General features: G+C 34.8%; 1 protein-coding gene across 3 annotated transcripts in view; it reads left to right on the forward strand.

Moving 5' to 3' along the window:
- The window catches only part of LOC131032844 (truncated transcription factor CAULIFLOWER D), a 134508-nt gene that overhangs the window by 16286 nt on the left and 106070 nt on the right, over positions 1 to 12152 (forward strand). For 2 of the 3 annotated variants that reach the window (XM_057963924.2, XM_057963939.2), the window contains exon 2: positions 9970 to 10048. In XM_057963924.2, coding sequence (XP_057819907.1) covers positions 9970 to 10048 — 79 coding nt within the window. The remainder of the gene's footprint in view (positions 1 to 9969; positions 10049 to 12152) is intronic. The other variant, XM_057963931.2, reaches the window with a different exon arrangement.

Raw genomic sequence — 12152 nt, forward strand, 5'->3', positions numbered from 1 at the left:
ATGGGAAAAACCACGGTGGGAATTAACACCCACAAAATATTTGCACTCTTTCGGAATACACCCGGTTAAAAGCCTAGCTCGGTTAGGAGCTTTACAATATGCCCGGTTAAGAGCAGACCCTATTAGGAGTCACTCGGTTAAGGGATTTGCCTCAGCCCTGTTAGGAATAACCTTGTTAGAGGATTTTAAACTCAAGCTAATGAGCCACCCGGTGAAGGGATTTATAACATAAGACCTGTTAGGATCCACCCAATTAAGGGATTTCAAACTGCTGTAACTGTTAGGGAAAAATAGGGCAAATGATTTTATCATAGCACTTCCTTGCTTGCTAGTACAGATCCTTTTCAGCTCAACCTCTTCTACACACATACAGACACTTCAATCTGGTTCAGCAACACCACCTCAAATCATTGACACACAGTCTCTTCTCTAACTAACCCTAAATATATTTTTTAGTTAGGTCGGCTACATAACCCTAACTACATTCAAAATACAATGAATTTACATTACATATTATTACTGATCATTGCAGATCATTACAACAAATTTCTAGAGAGTTTCCACCGTTGAATGATCACAACACATTGATTTGATAAGCAATCAAACCCTTGTCACATTCTACTAAGCACTTTATTGTTTCCCAAGAAATTTGATCCTTGTACACGCTCAAACACCATCTTATCACTACATATGGAATCTGACATGTAATCACTAAGTTATGAACATGATAAGATCCACAGCCAAACCAAAAATCATTACCGGTTAAAGATCTGTTACCGGTATACATTCTCCTTCACAAAGTTTATGATAGTCAATCATAACTTACTCAATATACTGAATTTGCTGATGTGGTTGCAATCACAGACTCATGCCAATGTCATAAACATATATTCCAAACCGCAACGTCTAACTCTTCACAGATCATCTGTACCGGTGTCTTGATCATCGCACTGTTCATGTTTACCTTGTTTACAACAACTGAGCAGTTTTGTTGTCTAACAGATTCCTCTACCGGTTAGGCTATACCGATAGGTCGAGATGTCTTAGATGACTCAACAAACATGGTTGCCATCAATGACAATACAAATAAAGTAATCAAACAACTTACAACTATATCATCATCATCTAGCCAACAATCTCCATCAACTTTACAAGTTATGCCAACAATAACTTTACCGGTCATCTTCTCATCTCATCATCATCTCCATATGCCAATAATCTCTCCATCATTATCTTCATCAGTTATGCCAACACTTATTTCTTGGTGATCTTGGGCTTAGGACAGACAAGCTGATTGAAATCAAAATCATTAGGAGAAACAACTTGTTTCTTCCTCTTTGAAGCATTAGAGAATAACCATGGCAGCAAGGAGAAATCATCATCATCACCTGTAGGTAAAGCTTGAGAGGGAATCATAAATTCTTGAGTGGTAGTAGTCACAATGGGTGACGTTGTAGTAACAACACTGGAAGGATTTTCAAGGGATGACTCATTGGGTCTAGGACCCATCTTTTTCATATTTTTTTAAAAATCATCTAACATAGTGGCAAAAACTTCGGACAAACTTGAAAAAGTGGACAAAACATTTTCAATATTATCCTGTGGTGTATCCAAAGCATACTCACTAGCACTAGTGGAAGAAATGTGAACAACTGTGCTAGGAGAGGCACATGTGACAACACAAGGTTCTGACTTAGAAGTAGAAACAAAAGTATGGACCATAAAAGAAGAAAGGGATACCTAGGGTAAGGATTCTTGGGACTTATTTGCTTGTGGTAATCTTTCTTCATCATATTCATCATGCTTTTCATCGCCGTCTTGATCACCTTCAAATTGATCACCATAAATAGACTCTGAATCAGGATGCTCATCATCCAAATGTTCATCTTGTATCTCAGACTCTATTGTCTCATGAATATTTGAGGTAGATGGCTCTCCTTGAGCCTTTCCTTTATGAGCCTTGACTGTGAGCTTCAACTTAGGATCCTTTGAGGGAGTAGAGGGATCCTGTTTATTTTTGTTCTAATCTTTGACCTCCTCATAGAAGGGCTAGTCGTATCATCATCGGAGCCAGAGGAGAAGGGATTCAACTGAATTCCCTTAATTGAAAACCACACATTAGTATTCATAAGAATACTTTGAAATCTGTCTTTGATGGAAGTTGACTCCTTCTATGACCATTAAATAAGGGGCAAAGGAGTACATGAAACTTTCTTATCAACATAGATAAGTTCTAGGATGTTAACATCTTCTAGGTCATCTGGGAAATCGACAAGATCAAACTCTTGAATTTGATTAACCATGAATCGACAATAATCAAGCTTCTTGATATCATGTTCAGTTCTGCAATCAACCCAAACATCTTCTATACGATGAATGTGAACATCTGCCTTTTTCAACTTGTTCCTCATTCCCATGTAGTCGAAGTCTCTTCATGCCTTGAAGAACCTCATTGTTATTCGTCTCATCTCTTCTTCCATTGCCCTAGCTTTGAAGATTGATCTGATGGAATACCTACCAATGGCCAATATGAATTTCAAACCCGTCCTGTGGGAACGAGATTATGCCTCATGAACTGCCACCATCCAACGAGCTAATTCCATCAAAACTATTTTGTTCGATGGGTATCTTAGTATCATGAAGTGTTCTCGTTTGAAACACCCTACTTTAAGATATGTGAAAGTGGAAAAATGCAAGACCATGCATCTGTACTCATTTACAACCTCCCAAGGATAATCTGATATTCTTCTATTGTACAAATCCTTGTTTATCATGTACATGTGGTATCCAAAGAAAGCATCATTTACTCTCAGTAAATGATTGAAATTGTTCTTCAAGACCAATTGAGAGAAGTACTCGTATACAACAACTTGTCTCTTATCTCCTGATATAGATAGTCTTTGGAAATACCTCATTAAAGCTATAGTGTACACTAAGTAGGAAGTCATGTAGAACTTAAGAGTAGTGGGTACTTTAGTAAGTTGTTCACATACTGCATCACTGATTTGCTTGGACCAAAATATCTTCTCTTTGTTCTATCTGATGACATGGATGTATTGATACATCTATTCATAATAGGTGTTAGATGTAGGAAGCCCTTTTACCCCACTCAAGAGAGCTACCAAATCATTCACCTCTTCAATGAGATCACTTTGGGAAATGTCTTATGTTGGAATCCAATAACATTGAGAGTGGGGAGGTGAATCAGTGTTATACAAGATAAATTAATTTTAACCTTATTAAAATATGCATACACTAACCGGTATACTAGTACATACAGAATTGAAAGAAGTAAAGCAACCAATAAGCCAATCACATAAATGAGAGTCATAACACACATAATTATACGTGGAAAACCTCAAAGAGGAAAAACCATGGTGGGATTTGTGACCTACAATATCAATCCACTAGCCATGTGAAGAGAAATTACAAAATATAAGGGGCCTGCACTTGCACGAAGGCTTACAACCTAGAGCACATTGCTCAATCATAAATAGAGCCTCACTGACTACATATAAATCCAGACTACAATCCAAAGAAGTGTTGAACAATCCAGATAACATCTTTCTATGCCAAAATACAGTTCTAGTTTAAGCTCTGTCTGTTCCGGTCTGAAACCCTAAACCCTTTACTGGAATAACCCTTAAATATCCTCACATACATAATCTCTCTGATATATTTCACATTATATCACATTCCCTTATCCATCACCATTTCTATTACCATGTCGATATCAAAATGATCTAATCCAACTGACCTATATGCCCTATACAATTTATCATGCCTTATGTCGGCTTACAAGGATTATTACAATATCAAATTACATGTTGGCTAGATAACATAAATGCATGAATATCAAAAACAATTGCCAATGTAGACCTCCAATACCGATAACCTTTTTCTAAACCATGTCGGCCTGCATTGCCAGTAACCAAAGAAATCCTTCTATCCTGTCGGTGCCGGTGTAGTGTCTGTGAAGTTCCTGTCGGTACACAACTGAACCAAAACATGAAGTCGAAACAAAATACCATGTTGGCATCAATGACAACATAGTGAAACCAACCAATTGAGTGCCAATTGCCAACAATCTCCCCCTTTGGCAATGATGGCAACACTCATGTGAAAAATGTTGAAGGTTTCATCTGTCGGTTTCATCTTGCTTGCTCCCCCTGAGCTGAATATTCATTAATGCAAAATACTCCATACTCCCATAACTCCATATCTCCATATCTCCATATCTCCCCCTTATGTATACAACTCCTATTCTTTTTCACATCTATATCACTCCCCCTTTGACATTAATGCCATCAAAAATTCTAAAAGGAATGTCAAAGATCCAAAAGAAACTGTACAATGAATATCCCAAAATAATCTTACTGAAGTTTAACAATTTTAAAATTTCTAGATAAGCCTTCTCCAATAGCTCAAGATAAGTATCCCAACCAGCTTTGAAAGTGCCGAAAATAGATACAAGTCCACTTAATATATGTGCAAATGACTCTTTCTCACTTTCCTCTGCTGGTGTGGGCTTTCCAACTATATCCATACATTCTTTCTTATGTACACTGAGTGAATCCAACCGGGGACTCACCAAGCCTCTCAGACTTCTGGCTCTTCTTATGATTTTGTCTCTTTCCTTCTCAAGAACAAAAATTTGGGCTTCCAAAATCAAAATTTGACCATCAATGAATGTAGTCAATAAAGTCAATCCATCAAAAGAACTAGCTGTATTTGCAATTTTCTCCTAAAATTATTTTATCTTCTTATCCACATTAACTGTAAGTATATCTGTGTTACAACATACCCTATAAATATTTGTACATTTCTTCAAAGAATTATCTATCAGTTTCAAGATTTGATCAATCTTCTTCTTCTCAGATTCAATCACTTGATCAAATACAACTCTTTTAGCTTGAGTGAACCTCTCTAGTGCTTACCGGTTTGAAATCTGTTGTAAGGATTGAAAATCCTTTGAAATGTGCTCAGTAATTGTCTTAAGCTTGCAGAATGGGCTTGCTTCATTATCAATCTTGCACTCTGGGACTAGTTTGTGTAAAACAGTGATTGATTGATCAATAATCTCTTTATCTGTAGATCCCTCCTTTATTAATTTTTGCGTTGCCATCATCATGAGTTCAGTAGGACTCATCTCTGTTATGTTTTTCTTTACAACTTGCAAGGTGTTAATTGCCAACAATGATGGACCTACTACCGGTTCCCTGTCGGATTCCCCTTTCTTCTCCTCTGATGATTTGTTCTTTATAGCTTCCTCACTTGCACCAGTGGCTTCGCCACTTGGTGCAGTCTTTGTAACTGTCAGTTCCCCTATAGGAACTGTAACCTTAACCTATACATTTATATTTGGAGGACTGTTATCCTCAATATTAGTATCATGAACATCAACAACCTTTTCAGTCTTTGTATTAGCCGGCATCTCAACATCTGTTTGTACATTTGTATCTACCGGGGGCTTGATTTCCACTATCTTAACGTTTTTCAAAATTGAGGGTGAAGTACCCATAATCCCCTTTACTTTTCCTTTAACTGGGTTGTCTGCAGTGTTTGTCTTTGATTTCGATGAAGTTAAGAAACCTCTGTTCTCTCCAAAGAACTTAACCCATGCCTTTTGAGTCTCCTTTATTATCTCATTTACCCTTCCTAGCATCAGACTGGATATTTTATGTTTGCTATTAAAGAATTTTCTATCTGCTACCTCAAGTGGCCTTTCCATTTCCTCTGGAGCAATAGTAACACAAATAGATAACAACTCTTGAATTTTAATATGATTTTCTTCTTACATTGCTGACTGTCTTCTATCATCTAACATATTATATAACTCTACTGGTATTTGGTTTTCAATTTCTATCAAGGCTTTCTTATAAATATCCAAGTATAATAATACTGCTTCCTCTACCTCTCTTTGTTCATCATCCTCTAAACAATCATAGTAAAAATGTTCATTCTTTAACATGCCATCCTTAGTTATTTCATCTAATAATTCTGCACAAGTTTTAGGTGGAACATTACCAGATTGAATAGTTGTACCCGTATCATTCTTCTTCTTCCTCTTTGCAGTACCGGATGCAGCTGAAGTGGTTACTTTTGGTGCTTGCTTCTGTGTCGGTATTTTGAATGTAACCTTCCTAACCTGTTGCTTTTTAGCTTCTACCTTTGTTTCCTCTGTTTTCTTTCTTATAACCCTCTTGAATGCCAAGGGTCTATCATCCTCAGATTTAGACTCTGCTGTAACAGGCCTTCATCCAGTCTGATCAACTTCTTACCAGTGGTGTCCTTCACACTTTTGCTAACAGGGTCAAAGTGGCTCGAAGCTGCCATAACAAATTCTGGATCTTGAGAAGACATGGGGAAAGTTACAACTGAATGGATACCACTATTGATGATGGACTCCATTTTGCAGTATGAAGGAGGCTTCTCAACTCTCCTAAGAAACTCAACTAGGTTTAGCATGACCTATCTTAGTGTCTCTTATTTGGTCTATTTTTGATTAAACTGACGAAGGCGAGAAAAATAGATGTGGGTCTTGCTTCTTGAACTTCATCACCTTCTTACTTGGGGATGCCTCTGTCATTTCTATAGTAACAACACTGTAACATGGAAAACACCAATCACTTTGCTTATTTGGAACTAAACAACTCTTGAACAAGATGCATTTGATGCCATTAGGGTTTCAAAAGTCCTACTTAAATTATGGTATTTCAAAAATAAATTTGGTCTATGAACCCTATTTATGTGTGTGCAATTGGCATAATTTGGGTCAATAGGCCCAATTACTCTATTTGGCAAAGTGTGGTTCACAGGTGTAGTTCGGGTTAATAGTTCCAAACTGCACCTTAGATAAAAGAAAGAATAGGTGTAGGTTTGACCTATAGGTCCGAACCACAGTAATTGAGTGCATATCAAAACAAGGTGTAAGCCGGACCTATAGTTCCGCCATACACCTATTGGCAGTGGGTCAGCATCCTTCGTAGGGATTCGCGACATGGTTTAATAGCCTATTGTGGGTTCTATAAGTCTAGTGGTTGTATCGGGCATTGACAGGTCGGTCTTTTGGTGCAACGACAACCCTAGCTTGTAGCAAGTGGTATTAGAGCTTGGTCATAGGTTTGAATCACGTAGGCTGCAGCGAGTGACATTGGGAGGGGGATTGTTGGTAGTGGGCCAACATCCCTCGCGGGGATTCGCGACATGATTTAACAGCATCCTGTGGATTCTATGTCTAGTGGTTGTATTGGGCATTGAGAGGTTGATCTTTTGGTGCAACGACAACCCTAGCTTGGAACAACACCAAAATGGGTGGATTAAAGTGTAAGGTGGATATAAATCCACCATACACTTGAAAAGGAAGAACTCAAAACTTGGTGTAAGGTGGGTTTATAAACCCACCATACACCATGGCAAGATTGTTGGTGTAAGGCGGGTTGACAAACTTGCTATATATTATTGCATACATTCTTGGAAAGGATACAAGGTGCGGGTCAGGTTCGTAGACCCGCCATGCACCACTCAAAGGCTTATGGTGCATGGTGGGCCTACGGCCCCGCCACACATCGCTCAATATAACAATGACAAAGGGAGGTGGAGCGCGGGTTTGTGAAGAACTCCACCAAGTGCAAGAGTAATACAAAAAAGAAAATATTAAGATTGTGATGCTTGGGTTTATAGACCCGAGCAACACCACATTTGTGGTGCTGCTCGGACCTCCGAACCCGAACATCACCATTGATGATGCTAAACACTTTGGAAATGTAGTGCGAAAGGAGTGAATGTTTGGGTTGAAAATCCCGAACACCACTAATTTGAAAGCCATCAAGGAATAGGGTTTGGAAAACCCTAGCTAAACAAAGGGAAAATCATAGAAGAAAAACCAGGAAAAATACGAAGACTTACCCGGTATGAGTAAAGAAATCCATGAACTCCATAGATGAATCAAACTCCCACAAACTTAGCTTAGCTCAAAATGCAAATTAGAAACAAAAATGTAGAGGAACTAATCAAACTTTAATTTATAACTCCAGTGCCGTAAATAGATGCAAATCGGGTTTGTAGACCTTATTTGCACTTGTCAAGGAGCATTTCGGGTTTACAAACTCGATTTGCACCTTAGCGCAAAAAGGACACAGAGGTGCACCTCGGGCCTAGAAACCCGATTTGCACCTAGAGTTCAAAATTGGTGTAAATCAGGTTTATAGGCCCGATTGACATCTTGAACTTAGGTGGATAAGCAAAGGGATAAAAACTAAGAATGATCACACACGAGATGACGAAGTCATCTTGAAAAGCATGCATAGAGCTAGAAAACCACAAATAGGCCAAAAATTCGTAGGGTATCCCCAATTTCACTATGAAATCAAAATTGGGTATATATATATATATCCAAAAATGAATTTATAGTTGAGCTAGCCAGCTACTAAGTTTTGTCCAATGAGGATAGATAATCGTCTTTGAGAAAAGCTTGTTTGAAGTTATGAAAATATAAGATTACATATCCATGTAGAATTATTTATAGGAAAGCTCATCTTGGCTTTAATCACTTTAGTAATCTTCTTTAACATCATTGGTTCAATATAATAATGAACTAGTCATTATATTTTTGCAACAGGACATGAAAAAGTTTGGTTTAAATGATGTGCTTTATGACATCACACTAATAGAAATTCAGATCATCATATAGCTAAGACCATATTTCTGTAAACTCTTGTGAAAGAGATATAGATGTTTGGAAAGCCATTATAGATGTTCTTACCTATAACGAGTTTGTATAGTTCAAAAAGCTTAGATTTGGTAGCCATGATTTTTTTAATTTGATCACGTCTTTAAATTATATTCTTGTTGGAAGTGTGCAAGAAACCTTAGTGTTGTAAAAATTTGATACTTTTTTATATTTCAATTGAGAACTTGACTTCATTCTAAATGAAAAGTGTGACATCGTTATCATTTCCAAAGAGCTATAATTGAACATCATCATTAGGAATAGAGGGTCACATAACCTTTTATTTTCTTGGATTTTTTTATGTTATGCTATAAATATGTTTGAAGACAAAAGGAAGATTTTTATAAACATAATGTAAAATCTACCACTTAAAGTTTGAGCCATATATATCAGAGGGAACAATTTAAGGGTTGAAGAAATAGAACTCAATGGACTCATAGGAATTTCAAATCAATTTTCTAGAAGGGATTTCAGGAGTTTGTTCTTGTTAGCAAAGATAATTCAAAGGGAATTTGTTAGGAGAAGATATAGTAAAATTATTGTAATGTCTAATTTTATTGGAGTTTATATTGAATACCTCTTTATATTCAACTATTGGCCTAGTGATCATTTATACAAGTATATACATCATTTAATATTGATAAAATATTTTAGTCAAAGTTTTACATAATGTTTAATTTTACTTGAGCTTAGGTTTAATGTGTTTATATTGTAACTAATTATTAGCCTAATGATCATTTAGACATATAGATGCATCATTCAAGCTTGATACAATGTAACATTATTCTTTAGTTTTCTAGACAAGATAAGGTTGTTAAAAGATTAAATAATGTCTCCAAACCCTATTATTAATTTTAGGGAAGCGCAATATATCAAGATAATTTCAAACTTTTAATATAGTGTTAGGAGATATATGGAATACCCCATGACATTGACACAATCCATTGCAGTCACTTTAAATCCTAGCAATAATGCAAGGTTTGATATACCTATATATAATTGACCACTCATGTAACACATAGTATCTTATTTTTTAATTTTATTTTATGAAATAAAATACATTTATAATTAAATGTCATTCTATTTATCTTAGAATTATATAAATGGTATCTTGTTTAAAGTATCATACTGAAATTAGATCATGGTTTGAGAAATTTTGTGGTATGAAAAATGTGTGAATTTATTCAATTATTATTGATTTTATGGAAACTTAAGTGACTGGATTTTTTTTGATAAAGCATGAACAGAATAATTGGGAAGTATCAAAAAGGTTATGCTTCTACAGAAGACAAACCAAAAATACCAGATAATATAGAGGTATGGTTTGTACATTATTTATTATATTCATTGAGTTAATTTTATTGGTCATCAAGTGTTACATGATCTAGCTTATGAGGCTCATCACATATGCATCATATTGTTTATTTTTTTTATCGATATATCTATCTAACATTAATATAATTTGATGTAGAAGTATCTACTCTAGTGTAAGAGCAATCTTGAATCACTCAAAAAATTGCACTTTACTTTTATTTTACTGTTTTATTTAATTGTGTTGGAGCTTATGATGAAACTTCTAAGATGTACGATTATTAAAAATTTGAAAGGACCAAAAATTATCACTTACTATTTTTTGTTAGTCCGCCTGTATAGAGATGTATGGACTTTAAAACATTTCCAAAGGAAAAAATTTTAAAATTGAAAAAAATGTTGAAAAAATAGTTTGAAAGATATTAAAGTTGCATTTTCTCGGATAAAGTTTTAGAGTCAAATTTGAAGCACCTTGCTGTCTCGTAGAAGCTCAAAAAGTGGACAATGTCAATTTTGTGTTGTATATTTCTGCACGAGTTTTTCAACTATACATTGTAATACTAAATTATCAGATGCGTAAGTCAAAAGTTTTGACTCTAAGAAGATGTTCTACAAAATTTAAATTTAAAAAAAACAAATCTTACTTACTGCTGGAACTGTGGACTCCTATTAAGGGGAGTTGCACTCTTCGAAACATTTCAAGAAAGTTATTCGTTTCAATAAATAGATGAATAGATATTACAGAAGATAACTCCATTAGTGCAGATTACTGCTCTGAGTTGTAGAGTTTTCCTTGGCAGTTGATTGTCCTTGTAAGGAATCAAACCCTTATGGATGTAGAATTGTAATTTCTAAGTTTGCATTTTTATTTTATTAGTGAAAGAAAAAATGGGTTACATTCTTTCAAATATTTTCTTTGTTAATTCCTATTTTCACGTCGTGTGCGAGTGTTGTGTATTGTAGTCCTTTATCATCTTCTTTTGTACATGGTTGAGACATCGGATACAATTAAAGCTATATTTATATGTAATATTTTTTTATTTGTGATGGTGATAAGAATATGCCTCTAAAGCTACTATGATATATGAGTTTTCTGTTATTTCTCATTTTCTATTCGATTTAGAGTTTTGCATGCTACCTAAAGCTAGGTAGCATACCCCCAAAGATGTTGGACTATACTTTTTGAGCCTTTTCTATTAATTTTTTTTTGACCATTTTTCTTCATGCTAGATACTAGATTGGCTACATGTGTGAATTTCCTAAAATAAAAGATAACTTTAAATGAGAGTAATTTCTTAGATTATCTCCTTCTTAAATAAGCTTTCTCAATCAACATTTATTTAGAATTTGTAGGTCTCCGATATCACAAATGATTATTTTTTTTGTTATTTCAAGATTTTGGGATGGAGGACGGGGAACGGGTTTTCAGGACATTTTTTTCAGAATAGAGGACGGTTATATATGTGTTTGTGGAAATCTGAAATTTTATATATATTTATGAATTATATATTTATATAACATTGTAACACATAAACTTTCATCATAGTAACATAAGAACATTTATAAATCAGAATCTAGATTCTAATTCTAAAATCATTAAATCAATGATCAATCATCTAATCATCATAGAACTAAGAACATAACATCAAACGAATCAAATAGAAGCATCATAGACATGGGATAGCATCATGATCAAATGAATCGAATGAGAGTTCAAATTTCAATTTCATACATTCATATATCGATATCATATTTCTTATGAATAATAATATCGCTTCTATTGATTAAAATAAAAAATTTAATAATAAATATTGATATTAAAATTTAATATAATAATTTAATTATTATTTTTTCAATAAAAGTGGATTATTCCACTAAACTTTTTTATTAATATTTTTTATTTTTTACACAGGATTCAAAGAGCATATCGGAGGAAAGAACCCTGGAAGAAAACCTCCGGTCACAGCTCATAAAACAAACCTATAGTATCTAACGGATTAGTTTATACACTAAGAGATTAAACTAGGTGCCATGAACAAATCTAGAGCTAGGAAATACATTAAAGGAATGATGTTTAAACTTGATCTATGATTTATTAGAGAATTTTTTT

The sequence above is a fragment of the Cryptomeria japonica genome, chromosome 3, assembly GCF_030272615.1.
Source record: "Cryptomeria japonica chromosome 3, Sugi_1.0, whole genome shotgun sequence".
Classification (NCBI taxonomy): Eukaryota; Viridiplantae; Streptophyta; class Pinopsida; order Cupressales; family Cupressaceae; genus Cryptomeria; species Cryptomeria japonica.